Here is a 19,401-nt window from a genome sequence, read left to right as displayed (position 1 = left end):
TTTAATTCTGTTGATGTTTCTGAGCTGGTAAAAAGCTGTCTTAGTGACAGCTTTGATGTGGCTCCTGAAAGTCAGATCTGAGTCTATCAACACTCCAAGAAGTCTATTGGGCTGTAGTCATCTAGTGACAGAGACATAAAGTTGTTTATCATCTGCAAAACTGTGATAATAAATGCTATAGTTCTGTATTATTTGACCCAAAGGGAGCATATACAAGTTGAACAGAAGAGGTCCAAGGACTGACCCCTGGGGGACTCCACAAGTCATGGCCACTCGCTCAGATTCATAGCTGCCGATCGTAACATAATTACTCCGGCCTTCTAAATAGGACCTGAACCAGTTAAGGACCATTTCAGAAAGTCCAACCCAGTTTTCCAGCCTGTGCAACAGGATTCTGTGATCTACAGTATCAACAGCAGCACTGAGATCCAGCAGAACCAGGACTGATACTGGACTAGAATCAGTATTCAACCTAAAGTCATTTAACACTTTGACCAGAGCTGTTTCGGTGCTGTGATGAAATAGGAAGCCGGACTGAAATTCATCAAGATTTCCACTTTCATTTAAAAAGTCATTCAGCTGGTGAAATACAACTTTCTCAATGATCTTGGAAATAAAAGAGAGGTTAGAGACAGGTCTATAGTTGTTCATTATAGAGGCGTCTAGAGTCATTTTCTTTCGGAGTGGCTTAATAGCAGCTATCTTTAGTGACTTGGAAAAATGCCTGATGCCAGTGAGCTGTTAACTATCAGTAGGAGATCACTTTCTACTAAGGTAAAAACTGTTTTTAAAAAGTCGGATGGTATCATGTCCAGAGTGCATGTTGTTGATTTCAAATGGCAAACTATTTCTTGTAGGATTTTTAAATCAACCATATTAAACTGTGACATAACATCTGAATTATTTCCAGGTTTTGGACACAGAATAGTTTTCTAATTTGACTGTGTGCATTTCTCAATGGAAAGGAGCTCTAGGCTTATTTGTATATGAGGATTTGTAAAGACTGTTAGTCTACTGGAAAGAGTACAAGAACAACTTTTCTAATTCTCAAACTGAGAATTTTTGGTTTGCTCATTGAAAAATATATAATTAGTTAAAGTTTGACGCTAGTAAGAGAATCTCCAAAACAGAAACAGCTTCTTTCTTGTTTCCAGTTTATAGTCAAGTTATGAATGTGTTACCAATTACCCCAATCACTTCTTAGGCATTTTTACATTACAAGTTAATCTAACTCTTAAAACTCTGCCAAGTTTTCTAGAGCAATGTCGCTTCCCTTAAATTCAAATGAGAACATATTTTTTTCTAAAACTAATAGAAAGTACAAATAATTTTGCTCTTTTATCAACGATACAGTGTCAGGGATGTCCAAATCCAATTTTAGTTAACATTATAAGCAATATTATAGAATCCAATAAGCTAAATTTCTGGTCCTACACAAGGGGTTTCCGAAGTTGGTCCTGGAGGGCTGCTATCCTGCAGCTTTCCAGCTGTGGCAAACCTGAATCAGATTGATGGGTCAACATGATTTGGCAGAACTTGACAACAAGCTGAGGAAGAGAGCCATGTAATTTAAATTAGGTGTGTTAGAGCTGGGAAGCACCTGAAACCTGCAGGACTGCAGCCATCGAGGTCCGACTTTGGACACCCAACCGTCACAGTGGGTGTGATTTTTTTTTTTTAAATAAAAGACTAACATTACCAAAGAAATCCACACAAGAACAATGTATGAAAATTCAAATATACGAGAAGAAAAACTTGAGTCAATTTTTGCTAATTCAAATGAGACTAATTACTCCCTGTGTAATAATACAGCAATATTCTTACAAGCCATACAAAAGCCGGTGAGACAAAGGAAGTCGACAGCTCTTTGTATGTGACAGTTTCTTTGAAGACTTAAGTAATTTGACCATTACAATTAAATGTTCCCTGACACTGTGCCACTCTAAAGCCAAGTTTGATGCAATAAAAGTAATAGTAGAGATGAAAGGGCATTGTACAAGGAAAGATGAAACAGAATACATTAATATGAGGGGACCTGTGCAAGAACATTTGCGACTAGTTTTTCGATGAGAGGATTTCTAACTTTAAATTTACCTTGACATTATGCATGATAGGAACAGAGACAAAGCAGCAGATGGAATAACAACACAGATAAGCTTCTACTTCTTAGTGAAGTCAGTGACATTTTAGGACATGGTTTTACTGCCATCTGGTGTCAGATAAAAGAACTGATTCATACAGAACTTCACACTGCAACTTAAATGGATCAACAATTTTGTATAGCTATGAATTATTTAGACCCTACCACTTACTTTCAAGTCAATACTACACTTTCATTTAATACATTGACTCAGGTTTACATGACGACCCTAATTACTTTTCCTCTGAGTCTTCAAACCACCAGTTTGTATACATATTGCTTACTGTGTAGGAGTGTCACAAACAATAACCCTATTAAACTAGTAATGTAGGAGACACTATGCCCTAATCAATTCACCATAAGAAGTCTGATTGTTGTGCTTTCACATTTTGCTACCACTGTTGTTTGAATAGGAAAAGGTAACCAAATCATAGAAAATTTTCACAAGGTCTCATATTGTAAGAAGCCAGCCTTTGATGAAAAACCCCACCAGGTGTGAAATTCTTGGCTGATACCAATACAAATTTCTTAAATAAAAACAATATGTTTTTTTAAAAAACGTAGCCCTTCACACTACCTTTGAATAAACTCAAATTCTTTCATACAAACCATTATGATAATAATTTATGAGTAGAATCAAACATTTCTTAAGACTTTTTTTTAATCCTGTCAAACTTATGACCTTTGTGCTTACATGGCCTAGCTAAAGTATAATAAATAAATCTTTCAGTGGCAATGCAAAAATTAATCTACAAAACAGACAAAAAACCAATGACTACCCCTGGTTGACGTTATCCTGTTTAACCGACAGCTTGAACTGGCTGATACAGGCCTCAAACACTTATACAGCATCTGTACATCAGTACTTTTATGTTAAAATTACATTCCTCTATAAAGTTTATTAACACAAAACGCCTAAATCTTACATTTCCCATCATACAAAATGACAACATCTCAGCCCACTGCCTCAGTTTGTCATGAAAGCTTCTTGCTAAAAAAAAAAAAAAAGTATAAAAACGAACTCCTTCAATAGCTCAGCGTGTACATTTTCTCTGCAATGAATACAACTCAAGTTGAACTCAGGATGTCTATTTTGTGTATTTTAATCAACCAGATTAACCAGCCTTAATTATCATCTAACATTCTAGAAAGAATTCATAACAAAGAAGATTTAGCAATCTTATATTTTCCCTTTGCTGCAGACCAGAGTAAGATGTGACTGATTCACCTGTGCCTTAAAGTTGTGTTCAGACAATGAGGAAAGCATGGATGGCGTCTTTTATTAGTACAGGCTTCATCAGTAGAAGGTAAAGGGCAGCTAATAAAATAGGCCTCCTAATTATTCCGCAAGAACAGAGGGAGAAATTTACCATATGCTAATGTGACTTATAACCTTTTTTTTTGCTTTCAAAAGGCGCCAAAAGGCCATTAATACATTACAAAAAGAAAAAAAATCCCTCTCAGCCCTTCAGTTCAACTTGCTTCCTTTCTTTCCATTCTCCCATTCCCCTCTCTCATTCTGAAATTAATCTGCAGAAGATTTGCCATTAACAAAGACCATTCAGAGAGCAGCACAGTGGGTGAGGGCTTTGGCTGAAAAATGAAGAAAGGGACAGAGAAATGGAAGGACCGGGCAGTTCAACGGGAGAAGGACAAAAGAGGGAAGGAAATAAGTGAGGGAGTGAAAGGCCGGGAAAAGAAAGAGGCCACCTAATGGCAAATGCCTCACATCATTGTCTGACTCCCTGACTTGTGACTCTGGGAAGTGTCCATCCACAAAGGACATGAAGCACTGAGTCACCTGTAGCACCCTCTCTCACTCGGTCCACACCTTTGTTCGACGCTCGAAACCCTGAACATCAGTTCTGTCTGCTCCTCACACTACAGCACCAAAGTTGTTGGTCACATATAACATAAGTAACTCACTACTTCATGCCACCAGCATCATTTTCTAGTCCTTTCAGCTCTTCTTAAACTAATTATGTACAGCACAAACTAATTAAGGAGGCATTTAATCTTCTATACTCTTCAAAAACATTTTTTTTTTTTTGGTCTCCATTCTCTTGTAATAATTTCAAGCTAACAGGAACACCCATCTCGTTCTTCAATAAATAGTAAAACATCTGTCAATTTCACTTCATCCACCTGCTTCCCTTTCATGTTTCTTCTTCTCCCCCTTCTCCTTCCTGTCATCTTTGACTAACATCTCCTAATTGTGAAAAAATGTAATCACCTTTCAACTCTTTTTAATCATTCCACGCTACCCTCCTTCTTCAGCGATTCTTTTGCCTAAAGAAACATTACAAATAGTCGCTCTCGTCCTCCTGTTGTTGCTCTTCTCTCCCACCTACTTGTGATCTTTCAGGAAATGTTAAATCACTCGTGAAGACTTCTTTTTCACCCTCTGGTTCATTCCCTTCTCTTCAGCTCTAAGCCACAGGAAAAAAGTGTGTCATCTCCTCTTTCACTTTCATTCATTTCCAACCCCCCCTTCATTCTTCATCCTAACTCTTCACAAAATGTTCAGTCATGTCTGTCACATCCTTCTTGCTCCCAATTACACAGTAAATGCTTAATCAGCTGTCAGCTTCCATTTTTCATCTTCCCGTATGGTCAGTCTTCCTTAACTTTTTTTTTTTCATGTCTTTAAACTTTTCCAGCAGCCAAATAACAGCCAACTTACTTTCTCATACTACCAGCTATGCTGACAGATAATCCAGTTTTGAGGGTCTTAATGTGAACATATAAGTTCTTAGAGGGGTCATTCTAACATAAACAAATGCATGACTGCACTATGAGTATGTGCCTCTTTTGCATGTTTGACTGGACCTTTGCTCATGGTCTCCTTCTACTGATGAGTTTTTACAGTATAGAAACATCATTATCAACCCAAAGTGATTCAAATGTGTTAATTTGTAGGTTGTTTTATCACATTTCAGGTGCTTACAGGTGAAGATCTTGTGTCTGTGTCATGGCACCACTTCAAATGTGGTGGGAACAGAGTTCTTGTGACTGGGTCTCCCTTGAACTACCACCAGCATACCATAAAAAACAAATGCACAAGCACAGCCTGTACAGTTTGACACTTTTATGATTAGATAAAACTACCATTTTTCCTTGATTGAGCCACAATGGAAGATCTGAAATCCATCACTTAAGACACAGTTCAAAAATAAACCCAAACAGCCTCAGTGCACAAGATGTTGTAGCACCTTTACAAAAGTATAAAATTCTAAAATATTTTTATTTTTGTGTATTTTGAGTCACTTTAGGTAAACTTATCAAGTTTAAAGCTAAAAAAATCTGAACATAGACCTTAAGGGTAAAAGAAGTAAAACCACATCCTTTATTTAACATACGGCAGCAAATGCTTGGAAATGAAGGACCAGTTTCCTCATGATTGGTAAATGACTTTAAATTGCTTTGCTTTATGAATGAGAAGCTCAAGCCCATCACAACACTCCCAAACCCACCTATCAGTTACCTCTACCTGCAGGGTCGTGTGTTTAGCAATTACTAAAGCAAGCAACACTGGGGAGCAACACAGACTGTTAAAAGTATAAAAGATAAACAAATCCAGCCTAAAACATTCTCCCGAGCCAAAACAACTTCATTTATTTACCAGGTTTGGCTGAGACACCATTTAAAAAGCAGGTCTCTATTCCCCAGTGTTCAAAGACTATAAAGTAAATGTGTTGCATGCATTTGGCAGAGCCCTGGTTGTGTTAATGTCACTGGGCTATAAAAAACATTCTCACAACAAAAACAGCTCTTTAATTTGTTTGGCTTTGCAGGGCCTGCAAGGGACAAAGAGCTGCTGGGTGATGATGATGGGTGATTAAGCTCTCTGATCCCTCAATAGGGGGAAAAATGTTGTTTGAGTTGAGAATGTAAGAAAAATCTATCCACATTCATGAGTTTGCACATATATGTATTCATAGCACAGGTGCCAGTAATTACAAGAAGCCTTTGGCATAAGGAGGCGCAGTCCTGTTCAACCGGCCATTCTGCTCACGACGTCCCTCCAGCAGGCTTCTATTAGAAGTGGGAGTATGTTGGAGTGGAGATAAGACGAGCACTACAGCATGTCTCAACATGGGGGGAGGCAAGTGGAAGAAGGGGAGAGTCATGTGTGCACAACAAGCCAAGCCCCCCCATCCCCCTTCCACGACTGAACCTCCAAACCAGCCCCACTCCTATCTCGAGCTCCAAGAAACTCTCAGGGTGCAATTTACCGTGTGCACTACACTGATAATACTGTCCCTGGGGCAGGAAGGAAAGAGTGATGGGCTGGGATAGAAAAGAGAAAAAGACAGAGGGAGATGGGTGGGTGGGAGACAAGAAAGACAGAAAAACAAGAAGAGAGAAGAGAAAGCGACAGAAAAAGAACAGGGGTGTAATAGGTGAGGATAAGAAGGGGACGAGGCAGAGCAAATATCACCATTGTTACATACGCAAACCCAAGAATCAGTTTGTGTCAGTACAAAATGCTCCCATATGCAATCCAACAGGAGCAGAGACTCCCTAAAATCAGTCAGGACTTTGCTCCACATTTACATAGCTTCTGCAACTCAAATGAATCAGGTTTTAAAACGACTTTATCACTGAACTTGTGTGGAATCCAAAGTCTTGACTCAAGAATGCAAAGACGGAGTACAACAGTGCCACTCACTGGTCACTAGTGGGTACTGCAGAAGGCACACTAGGACCCACCATATGTAAAAAAAAATACATAAATAAAAAAATTTAAAATCATGTACAAATGAAAAGGATACAGGATGTTGTTCATGCTCAGGTTCATGCTTTGTATCCTACATGATCAACTGGATGCCTAATCCTTTTATTCAAATTATATGAAAAGTATAAGCATCAAGTGGGCTACTGGAGCAAAACTGACCTCCAAAATGTTTGCGACTCACAAATCACTTCCAAACAAACACTCAAACCTTTTCTGTGCAGAGCTCTTTCTACTTCAAGCAAAAGAATTTAAAAGTAGCCCGCTTGCAAGTTAAACTCTGACCTGACATCCTCTGCATAGTGAAGCAAAAACATACTGCTTTAGGAAGATGTTGAGAAAAATAAATAGTTTTTAGAGAAAAATTGCAATCTACGCAGGATTTAGATGCCAATACACAAAAGGCATCCTACACAGGGCGCATTCTGTACACTTTGTGTAAAAGCACAGGACAAAAGAGCTGCTAAAAGCCATTTTTGTTGTTTGAGAACAATTAAGAGAGAAACAATGGTTATGTGCACATAAGCAAAGGCCCACCGATGGGGTAGCAATGTTCAGAAAGCATGCATTATAAATTGCTGTCCTGCACGGCTGGTTTGTTTGAATTTAACATGTTTTCATTTACACATCTTTATACGCTGTGCCTTTTTTGTGACTAAAGTGGAGGATGGCCAACAAAGCATTAACTGAACTTTAAATAAATTCTGATAGTCCAAGTGCTCATTTGTTTTATAAAAGAGAGAAGCTTGTCTGCAAGTGTATCAAACCCCATGAGGAAAATGCTTCCAAAGCATGACCAGAAATGCGTTCTGCAGTGTGAGTGCTTTTCTTTTATATCTTCCTATCGAATGAGTTTTGTTTTTCAAATCTCATCAGTAATTACAGAACATATGGTTGTGTGTGCATGTGCAAGTGTGTGTACCAATTGCTTGGTCTTCTCAGCTTCCTGCAGAGTGTGCTGTCTTTCCCGGGTCATGGCTTTCACCATCTCCTCCCTTGCTGCCTCCTTCTCTTTTTGCGCCATCTTGGCCAACTCATCTTTCAGTATCGATTGCTGGCGTTCGAACCTTAAACACATAAAGCATGAATTTAAAAACAATTTACACGTAATACTTGAATTTGTGGTCAACTGCTGTGATTTTTTGTTCTCTTAGATTTTCTGATAATAATCACCAAATGACTGAAATCTGTCCACAAGGGGGCGACATTTACCAAGTTTAAGGTGTTCATTTCCTCAGTCGTTTGAACAAAGACATTTTTAATCATTCTACAAGAAATTTCCAGCTTTTAATCATTTTTGACCAAGGCACAGTCATGAATGAAAGTTGGAACTGAACATCATTCATTTTCTAAGCATTTAAAATGATTTAAATTTTAATTCAGTTAGATTCCTCCCATTCATGAATAAGAAGGATTAAGCTAAAACACTCACCCACTACACAACATATATTATCATAATAAAATGAGTAAACCTGAATCTTTGGAAGAGGGAAGTGGTGGACCCTTTTTATTTATTATTTTTCCTCAGGCTGTAGTCAGGCAGCACAAAGCTCCAAAGTCTTTAGAAAATCTAACTTTTAAACATGCAATCATATGACCAAAGAAGCTGAATAAGTAGCTTGATGACATGTTTGCTTCTTAACACAACACCAATCATCTGTCCTTTGGCCTGATCCATCCATTTTCCTTACACATTTAAATCTAATTCAGGGTCATGGGGCGCTTATATACAATCATTTTTCTTTATTTTTTTCCCCTCTGTAGGACGTCTCACTAAATGTGGAATGATGAATTATATCTTCAACCTCAAATGGTTCAGCCGAGTTTCAGAGGAAGCTCCAACATGTCTGAATGTAAAAATGTATTAAAAGCATCTGAGTCAACTCAGATTTCTGAATTAAACACAGTGTCAGCCTAAAGCATCTTACCCTGCGGCAACTAGATTTGTTTTGTTGGCTGAGCCTTATAAGAAATGTGTCATGTTGTTTTCATTTTGATCTATTTAAGCAGGATCAACACACAACATTCTGAATTATAATGACTTTAGACCAGAAAAGAGCCGTTACTGGCTCTTTGTAGAAAGTCTTAGGAGCAAACATGGCCTGAGTTTACTCTCCTTACCTCCAGTTACTTTTTATGATAAAAGTATTTGTATGTTAAAAACAAATAAATCAAAATCAGTCAAATTAACTTTTACCCCACCTCTTCTGTTCCTCCTTGGCGAAGGAAGCCGGTTTGTTGGACTGGCTGCTGGTTTGGGCTCGATGCTGTGGACTCGGTTTAGGTCGGGAGTCTGAGCTGGAGGTACGAGAGGCACCTGATGACAGAAACACGGGATATCAACAGGAACAACTGTAACAGAAGTACAAGTTTCACTATGTGGAAAAAAAAACAGGGTAGCTCTGGAAAGTAAAAGATTTTTAGGGTGAAAATGTAAATAAAACTCTGTATGAGCACAAACATTTCCGTGATGCAGGGGAACACAATGTAAGCGTGTAAATGGAAATATGAATGCAATGTCCTCTCACCATAATCGAAAAACAGTCTCATTAATAATGAGGTCAGTGGTCACTCCATGCATGTAAACAAAACCACTGATGACGCAGATCCGATCAATAAAGATTCTGAACTGCGCTTGACGAGGAGATTACAGCAGTTGGTCAGATATTCTGAGAAAGGAGTGGAGAAGCTACACCATTTAATTTCTTTGTTTTTTGTATAAGACTCTTGGTAATAAAGCATATCTGGAAGAATGTCAGCGCTTCCTGGTAATGTCAAAGCAAGCAATACTGATCACAGATGCAGAGATTTCAGAGGGGAAAACAGTCCTGTGTCTGTTTCAAACTGTGTGTTTGAAATTAGGCTATCAATAAGACACCTACCCTGTGTTGCGCATGAACGTGTACAAAAGAATACGCTTATTGAACATGAACATTTTTCTGTGAACATTAAACTATCTGCAAATAAAGAATGTGCACTCGTTAAGATTTAATGTTTATTCTTGTTTGTCTTTTCAGCTCTTGTTGCTCTGATGTTGCTGCCATAACAATTCAATTTCCCTCCAGGGATTAATTCCATTTTCTCATCCTGATTATGTGAGGTACAGCAACAGTCACTGCCTGCATTTCCCCAGCGCTACACCTACGTCCCACTACGTTACCCAGGACGCACTGCACACTCGGTCATCATAAACCAGGAACTGCATGGAGGTGCTTGCCTGCTCTAAAATGGCGAGTGCAGGTGAAAATAAAGGCGCTGCAGACGCCGTGTGCATATCAGACATGATTATTACGCATTGTCTGAAAATTAAATGTAACATTTCTGTGCAAATTATGTCCTCCTGCACTTTTATTTTTTAAAACTTAGGGAAGAGGTAAGCTGAAAATGGATGTTTAACAAAAAAAAGAAGCTCTTTACACGGAAAAAGCTTATTTTTGTCCTTTATCCACACATCTGTTCCACATGCATATCTATTTTGTGTGATAGAATTTGTGGTATAGTATAATAACACTTCAATTTCTTTTTTTCCTCAAGCCCAGTCTTTCACTCTCACTTCTAACAAAAAAATAATTAAATGAACTGAACTTTGAACTAGTTCAAATTTAAAATGGTGAGCTATGAACCTGAGCTATTCATTTTAACCTGTGAAAACTGAACTAAAAAACTAGGCCAAGAGAAAGGTGAACTTGCACAACACAGCACATACCCCAAATGTCGTAAGGTCAGGACATAATATCTGCGTGTTTTAAAGTCGCTGAACATGAATCTCAGGTGGAGAGGATGCCGGAAGCTCTGCTGCTGACAGCTAGAACTACTCGTCATGCAAATATATTCAATGCAAAAGGAAAGGGGGGAAAAACATGTTCACATATGCCCAGTTTTATCTGTGCATAACTACAAAATCAAACAGAATATTATGAATATAAAATAGCCGCATTTGAAGACATATTTCATTTTTTTAATTCTTTCAGTTTAATTTATTGTTAACTTTGCCTTATAATAAATTAGCAGTTGTTTTAATTTCATAACATCTTCAAAAACACACTCTCTGGTCAGTGGTCTGTATCAGGCCATAATGCTTCCAGTAATCAGTGATGGTGCCTGATCAGAGCGCACCTCTCTGATAAATGAAGGAAAATGTGTACATGCCATTAATCATCAAATTTCTCAACAGGTCATCTGCTTCACACCAGGTGGTTGTAATAGTGGAGACCCTGGGAAATTAAATGTGTTTTGAAGATAAGTCTTTATATTCAGGATAAAAGTTGTTATCTGCTTTATTAACTTAACAGGATGACTCATTCCATAGGGGCTGAAGGCAAATTGAAGACCCTCAGAAGACTAACAAACTCAACTCTCCTGTAATTTCTTAAAGTTGGAGAACCTCAAAAACTGCAGCCAACTCCAAAAGTGGTCTGCAGTTTCAGACAATTGAAATTATGTCTGAAAATGTAAACAAAAGTAACAAAAATCTTCCTAAAGGAGCATATTCAGTATGCTGCAGGCAACTTAACTAAACTGAACCTGTGCAAAAAACCCATGTTCACTTTCCATGAGGATGCTGCAACTAGTAACGGTCAAGTGTCACTTAATATAACAACCTTTATGAACTTGTTTTTGTCCATTATGGCAATGGTTAGCTCAGTTAGCTATAGTTCTGCTCCTCAGACTCACAGCTGGAATTTAACCTTTAACTTTTGCATTATTTGTTGTTTAAGGGTGAAAGATACCTTTGTTTTTCTGAGCGCTTGAGGCTGATGAAGACGGTTGTTCTGGGGCAATGTTGGCTACTCCTCTCATCCTCTGAAGAACATCTTCTGAAAGCTAAAAATAAGAGACAAATAAATCCTGACTCTTTAAGCTGCAGATACAAAAACTGAGACCCATAACTTACTGAAACATGTTTCAGTCAAGAAAGAGGCATGTGATGCATTTTAAGTCCAGTTCATTTTGTTTAAATGACAACCAGCTTTAAGACTGGGTGGTGGGGGGTTTGCAGCTTTATTTGAGTGTCTGTGTAAGAGCATTATGTGTGTGTATCTAGGGAAAGGGTTAAACATAGCTGCACCAAAAGCCAAAGCCCAGTGAGTCACTATTTCTATGACTCACAACATTTGAATGTGCACACAGGATAATATGAGAGATTCGAAGTTTTTGCTTCTTAAATGTGTATTCACTAAACGGGACAACATCGATTACACATAACTATAAAGTCTTCTAAACTGCTTGGTTCATTTTTACATACAGTGCTTATGAAATTTAACTCTCCTGCTGGAGAGTAACTTGGTCTGATGATACTTTAAGTCCTATGGGAAATTTAGAAATTCTAATAATCGGGACTGGATATATGTAAAGAGAAAAAACAAACACGAATGCGAATTGAATGCAACGACTGAGACTGATTGCAAAAATACAAATTAATGCAAGTGATGTAAAGAACTGCAAACCCAGTGTCAATGCTCACAAACACAAACTTCATTCGAAGTCTATTCTTTAAAGCTTCGTTGATGATAGATATCCTCTCCTGACATTCATGTCAAGCAAACATAAATATTTTCTTAATATTTACTTATTATTACGTCAACTGTGTAGCTGCCATTATCATGTATAGTAGTTAATTCTTACATTTATTTCGTCTGTGATCAAAATTATCGCTGCTAAAGCTGTTAGCAAAAGCTGGACAATTTGAATCTTGAAAAAGATGTAATTTGCAACACATCCAACGCTGACAGGCTTATATCGTCTGCGCCGAATTAAACAGACGGCTTTGATAATTTCACATTTCTGCTTATTATCAGCTACATATTATTCAGTTTATGATATTTAAGACGCACAGCCTAAACCAGCCTATTACAAATGGAGTTTGGCGCAAGGAAAAAGGGGTACTCTCAGTACTTGTTCATCAACCTGACCCAGCCCCTGCATATCCCTCCATCCTCCTAGCTTCACCTGTCGCTTTACGGGTTGCAGACCTAATGTTCCTGAAGCCCAAAGTAAACTGATAACTTTGTGTGTTGCGGGGAAACAGGCTAATGGACAGCACTAGCTATAGCATTAATAGTAACGTTAGCAAGGCTTATCAAAAGCTAGCTAAATTAGCATTACCTTGACTCCACGGAGAATTCTGACTCTGTCTTCATCATCGACACCAAAAGACACTTTTCTAGTCGTACTCTCTCCTGAGCCCATGCTTTCTACTGTTAGGTGGTAACTTATTGCAAAGACCGTGAGCAGAATAATAGTACTATCATAAAATACAGTTTAATGTCCTGCCCAATGACAGAATGTGTGACAGATGGAATACGGGTTGCCTGATTCGTTTGAAATTATCCTCCTCTTACCGTTATGTTTAAGTGTGGAGCATTGTTTCTCATTAATGAACTATAAAATACCTTTAGCAACCACATATATTCTTAAGTGTTTTATATTAATAAATTTAAAATAGCATTTATCCAAAAGAAACATGTTTGAAACATAAGATTTTTACGGGTTTATAGCCATACCTGGCAACCCCACAGTCAAACATTGAAGCACCTGCGAATGAATGAACGGTCACTGGCCAATCACATACACTACTCATAGGGTTTGAAAAATTTTCCCATTGGATTTAATGGGAAAGTGTTCCCAAACTAATGACCGTTACTGTACTAAACACACCACAATCTGTTACTCTTCCATGCAGCTACACAGATAGACAACATACACACAAACAGTACCACCACATTTTATTTGTACCAAAAACACACAGCATATGTCAAGCTCATCCTAAAAGTCAGTGTTTACGTAGACTGGTGTTTACTATGTACAAGGAAAATAACAGGTTAACACAAAAGATTTTAGTTAACATTCAAAGACACGTAAAATAGAAACATGCTAAATTTAAGACAACAAAACTGAACAAAGGGATGAAAAAGGTTTAAACTCGTATGAATCTATATGCTCAGCAAATGTTTTTAGACAATAATTGTCTTATATGCTTAAAATACTATATTTCTGTAAATTATTTTATATTTATTAATATCCCCAGTTAATTATTAATGATAACCAGTTCTGATGTATGGGAATGAACAGCAACACATTATTATATTTACACCATGGCCACTGAGACCTATCTCAGAGTTCAAATTTAAAAATACCTGCCGGAGTATTTTCATACCAATATTGAACAAAAGTATTTGGTTAATAAAAACTTGAGAAGTTTGGTGCATGGGACATATTAATAGTCAAAGATGGATTCACATCCCACTATGCAGTGTGATCCAGGACTCAGGTGTGTTTGAATGAATACTAAACGCTGGGTAAACTGACTCTTTGAAAACAGTTCTAAAGGTATAGAGATGCTCTCTACGCCCTTTGATACCATGAAACGTTAATGTCCCCCCCTCGAAGTCAAGCGCAATCTCAATCTTGATCATATAATGAGCCATTTCCCCCAGGGCTACACTACTGGAGGATGTACACACAGTCAGCTTGCCATTTTTCCACTGCAGTCTCCAGGACCCAGAGTTGTGCCCTAGGCGACTGTGATCACCACGGCGAGGGATGCTCTTGTAGCACACACCTACAGACCACATGCAGCTGGTCCCCACTTCCACCACCCATACATGCTCACCACCTGAGAAGCCCTGGCTGCACAGGACCTGAGGTGCAGTAGTGAAACGCTCTGGGTGGTCCACATATGATTGCTTGGCTGAACTGTACTTTATTGTGTGCATGTCAGTTGATATTATCAAGCTGGGATGGGCAGTGTAGACATTGAAGGTTAACTCAAGGGGATTTAGAAGAATATGAAGAGAATCCAGGAGGCGGGTCATTTCTGAGCGGAAGTCTTGGGTTTTGAGGCCTGTCTGGAGACTGTTGATGTTGAGTGGCACCTTTGAGGGGATATTGGATGGGATGCTGGCTGTGACCACTTCTTTCAGCTTATGTTCAATCTTCATGAATCTGGAGAGAAAAGGGGTAAGTCAAGTTGTTTTTTAAAACACATGTGAAACCACTGCTACAACCAAAGTTTATACATAAGAAATCACAGTCAAGGCAGCATAAAAATAAAAAAGATAAGTTTTAAACTATGTAAAACATGAAGGACTCTAACTTCTATAACATACAAAAGCAGCAGAGGCCACAGTCTTGTCTGTGAACCAAAGTTGACATCAGGTCAACTCACAGCAAGCTATCAGTAGATCTGGGTGAAGTCACATAGTTGCTTAAAGTCAGAAAGGTTCAAGGAAGCAAGCCCACATGTTTCATAAGCACACAAAAAGCAGTTAAGGGAAGCAAATAGGAGGGAGATATACTTGTGCTTCTGGGGTTGCGTTAAAATACGAGCTACAGCATTTAATAATGACTGAAGCTATGAATAGGAGGCACAACATACACATACACATACAACATACACAGCCTAATAACGGTTCGGTTAGGACGATATGAAAGCATGGACTCATTCAACATAATGAAACAACCAAACAAAAATTAAAAAAAGGATTTCACTGCAGATGTGGTTATCTGTTTAAAGATACATTTTTAATCAATAAATGTATCTGTGTTTGTTGTTTAAAATCAGTTTAAAATTTCACACCCAGACTTTGTACAAATGCTTTGACAGGAGTCTTAAGGGCACCACAAGGTGAAAATATCACAACTTCAGCTTTATACAGACTCAAATTTAGGAAATTTGAGTCCGCATAAGCTTCTTTTTCTGAAAACATTCATGCAAGATACATGAATACACAGACACATGCATGTGAACTAATCAGCTCATAATTTGTCAACTTTCTATTCAGTTAATGTAAACATGCAACCATGTGCACTGCGATACATTTTTGTATATATTGGTTTAAACTGTGACAGTGATGCACATTTATACCTGTGTATGAATACGTGTGTGTCCTTCTCATTGAGGGCCTCTGCGGTGCCTTTTTGGGCCTCCAGCAGTTGTTGATGTAGCTCTTCCAGTGAGCTGACTCCGAGCTGCCAGCTTTTTCTTTGACACATTCTTTCCTCCTCCAACAGGGTGCACAGACGCTCCCTGAACCTGAACATAACACATCAACAGGAGGGTAAACTAGAATTTCCACATATCTGTTTATTTCCTTTCATCTGCTTGTACTGCATTTTACTATTCATGTATGGGTTCATGTATCCATGCTCAACTACATTATATGTAGTTGTATACTTTAAATATGATGGGGTTCTTGTGGCATATTTAATGGTTGGTCAATAAGTGTTTATTAAAACTTCTCAGCAGTTATTGGAAAAATTCTGTTTAGTAATGGTACATACATTCAGATCCAATTTAGATCAAATATGATGATTTAGGCAACTCCCATACATTTCTCATTAAGCAAAATCATCAAGTTAAAATCTAATTCAACCAATACTATTGGTGATTAAATTATACTTATCTGTGCTTTGCAGAAATAAAAATGACAATTTATTCTGTGCAATGGGCTGGTTTTGCCTGACAAATGGTTAATAAAGAATCTGAGGTTGGGATAAAAAAGCTGATAAACTGAGAACATTTATTCATTATTCAAACCCTTAATGAGCTATGTTCGGTCCTGCACTTTTATTCAGATCAGACACTGGTTGAACCTGCTCTTCAAGCTTTCAGCACGAAATGCTGCTGGAAATGATACGTTCTTACTGTACACTGCACATACTCTGTTCACCTTTTACTTCATTATACATTAGAGTTTACTCATATTTTTAAAAACACACATTTTAGTGAGAAACATTATGAAAAAGCAAAAAGTTCTAGTTACTCTGATGTTTCCATCTTCTGTATTTTAAAGAGAATCAACTTAAAACTATGAAAACTTTTTTTTTTTCTTAAAATCCAACTGCTTAGAATCTTATGACGGGATCATCTGTGACTCCACTGATCACCCACACCCATTACTGAAAGTTATAATAAACTGGTTAAAAATATCTCTGTAGAGGTTTAGAAAAACATCGGACAGGGGCGTTAAGTTCGCTGTGCCCAAAGCCTCTATTCAATATATCTTTTCTTTCTGCTATTTAAAGTCAGAAAGGTGTGACAAGTTGAAGGTTGTATTATATCTAAAGACTGGTTGGCTTGGCAGTAAATAGCTAAAATGACATTTTAAAGCTTATATATGTTTAGGTAAAGTGAAAAAAAAGTTTTTGTGTTTGTGTTTAAAATAGCACATGAAATTATTCTAGATTTTATGTACTTTTACATCTGTCTCATGGCACCTGGAACAACAACTCAGATCTATTTTGGAACCTGACTTACATTTTCATTTGGATTTCATCGGCATATCTGTAAAGTTTTGTGACTGCATATATTAGCATATAATCATGTACAGGTGTTAATATTTTACCTGTCCACTAATGCAGCCATACTTTCCATAACTGAGACTGCCTTGTTAACCATCTTTTCTCCTACAGCCTCAGAGGCTCCCTGCTCCTCTGTTGTCTTCTGTAGGAGACTCTCAGTCAGCTGCAGTTTACTGGAAACCACCTGCAAACAACAAATATGTCAGAAATCTTTTGTGTTTAACACAATAGAAGGAGAATCTGGAATAACTGGCTGTAATTATCTTGTACTAGACATTTAAAAAACACCCAGAGCATATTCTCGTCCTGTAATTTTTTCATTTTTTTTTTTTCAGATGTCTTTCCATTTTTTTCAAATAATAAATGAACAGTTAAAGAAGTAACGTAGAACTTTTTTGCTGCAAAAATGTAATCTAAGTATGCTTATAAGTGGCATTGAGTGAGAACTCCCTTTGTCCCTTACATAAGTGATTAGGCTGCTCTCATCATTCAGGATTTTTATCAGCATTCCTCTCATTCATCTGTTCCACAACACAAAGCAAGTGATCAAGCAGAATATAAAATTTCAGATTCTAGATGTGTCACATTCTCTTGCTGTTTCCCACAGTAATACAACCTTGACATCTCCTCTCTGGAATCTGTGTTCTGTGTCAACACAAGTTAACCAGTTGGATTAAGAAGTTTATTTTGTAATTTTACAACATAACATTTATATCATGGTCCATGTACAGATAATGCATCACTCATCTCTATCGCAAAATACATGCTTTCCATGTGGACAGATTTCACACTTTATGGATATTCAACCAACCCCACATCAGAAATTTGACATATACAGTTGAAAATATCCAGAAACTGCCAGATGATTAATAACATTAAAACATGACTTTAGACACATATATGTGGAATAAATATCAATTTTGTGTCAATGAAATCAGCAGGACTACCTTGTTCCGGCTCTCCAGCGCTCGTCTCATCTCCTCTTCGGCCACACTGAAGGTGAGGACATCATGGTCCTGGTGATGTCCTTCTATGAAGCATGTGCTGCACAGAGAGGTCATGTCATTTGAACAAAAGTACTCAAGGGGCCGTCGATGGATGGCACAGCTCTTCGTCACCACCTCATTCAGGGGATCCACTACAGTGTGTGCCCTGAAAGACTTCTTCTCGTGGTGCTTCTGGAGGTGCCCGGAGCAGAGTGACACTTCACACACCAGGCAGGTCTTCACAGCTTGGGACTGGTTGTCTATGCAGTGGTCGCAGAGGACAGTCGTCATGTCAGACTCAGCCTCAGGCTGCATGTCCAGCGGTGGGGCAGTGGCTCGGTACCCCTCGATGATGTTACAAAGTTTGAAATTTCTCTGCAAGGAATCCATGTCCTGATACTCTTCACGACACTCTGGGCAGCGTAGAAGTATTTTGCTACTGATGTCAGCGATGTTGGCAGTCTTGCAGATACAAGCTCGACAGTAGTTGTGCCCACAAGGAAGAACTACTGGATCACTGAAGAGCTGAAGGCAGATGGGACAGCTTAGCTCCTGAGCTAGCTGTTCTTCTCGTTTTGATAAAAACATAATGCCTTGATGAAATTTGGTAATTTTTTTTTTTTTGTCGATTCTTTCTTCTCTCGTCACTCTTGTTCTTTTTGACAAAACCTCCTCACTATCTATATTCAGATCCTTCTTTGTTATCTTTACTTTCCATCCAACGAGCTTACAGGTGCATCTGCAACAGCAGCTAACAGGTAATCTACAAGTCAAACAAGTCAGCTACTCATACTTATTAGGATGGCAGGTGGTTCCTGACGTGTGTGCAGGGCAGGGCAACATTCCTTTCCAAGACGTTCATCAAACTTTGCTGCCAGTAAGTCATACCAGCATACAGGCTGCTGTTGATAGTAAAATATGTCACTCAGTACTTTTTTTTTTTCTAAGAAAAGTTTTAAGAAAATAGTTTTCTGAAAAAAATCCAACAAGATAATATATATATATATATATATATATATATATATATATATATATATATATAAGAAAGTGGACCACATCAGTCCAGCTCTGAGGTCTTTACACTGGCTGCCGGTCCATCAGAGGATAGACTTTAAAGTTCTGCTACTGTTCGATAAAGCCAGAAGACCTATATCAGTGATCTCTTGACCCAGTATGAATGTACCAGAACCCTCAGGTCATCTGGATCCGGTTTGTTATCAGTTCCCAGAGTCAGATCC

At 38.1% G+C, this 19,401-nt stretch overlaps 2 protein-coding genes across 3 annotated transcripts in view; both read right to left on the bottom strand.

Annotated features, from left to right (window-relative positions):
- Positions 1–13,176, bottom strand: part of chchd6a (coiled-coil-helix-coiled-coil-helix domain containing 6a) — a 122,563-nt gene extending 109,387 nt beyond the window's left edge. For both annotated transcript variants that reach the window (XM_042003646.1, XM_042003647.1), the window contains exons 1-4: positions 12,981–13,176; positions 11,606–11,699; positions 9,078–9,192; positions 7,798–7,942 (exon numbers count right to left, since the gene is read on the bottom strand). In XM_042003646.1, coding sequence (XP_041859580.1) covers positions 7,798–7,942; positions 9,078–9,192; positions 11,606–11,699; positions 12,981–13,064 — 438 coding nt within the window. In that variant the 5' untranslated portion in view covers positions 13,065–13,176. The remainder of the gene's footprint in view (positions 1–7,797; positions 7,943–9,077; positions 9,193–11,605; positions 11,700–12,980) is intronic.
- Positions 13,177–13,583: 407 nt separating this feature from the next.
- On the bottom strand, positions 13,584–18,917 carry LOC121651024 (E3 ubiquitin/ISG15 ligase TRIM25-like). The gene is made up of 4 exons (XM_042002865.1): positions 18,125–18,917; positions 17,222–17,361; positions 15,742–15,909; positions 13,584–14,819 (listed from the first exon to the last, which is right to left on the bottom strand). The coding sequence occupies exons 1-4, from the start codon at positions 18,749–18,751 to the stop codon at positions 14,111–14,113; spliced, it is 1,644 nt and encodes a 547-aa protein (XP_041858799.1). The 5' UTR covers positions 18,752–18,917; the 3' UTR covers positions 13,584–14,110.
- Positions 18,918–19,401: the final 484 nt, after the last annotated feature.

Source organism: Melanotaenia boesemani, chromosome 13 (genome assembly GCF_017639745.1).
Source record: "Melanotaenia boesemani isolate fMelBoe1 chromosome 13, fMelBoe1.pri, whole genome shotgun sequence".
NCBI lineage: Eukaryota > Metazoa > Chordata > Actinopteri > Atheriniformes > Melanotaeniidae > Melanotaenia > Melanotaenia boesemani.
Note: the sequence above shows the minus strand (reverse complement) of the source record. Positions and strands in the feature narration are given on the sequence as shown.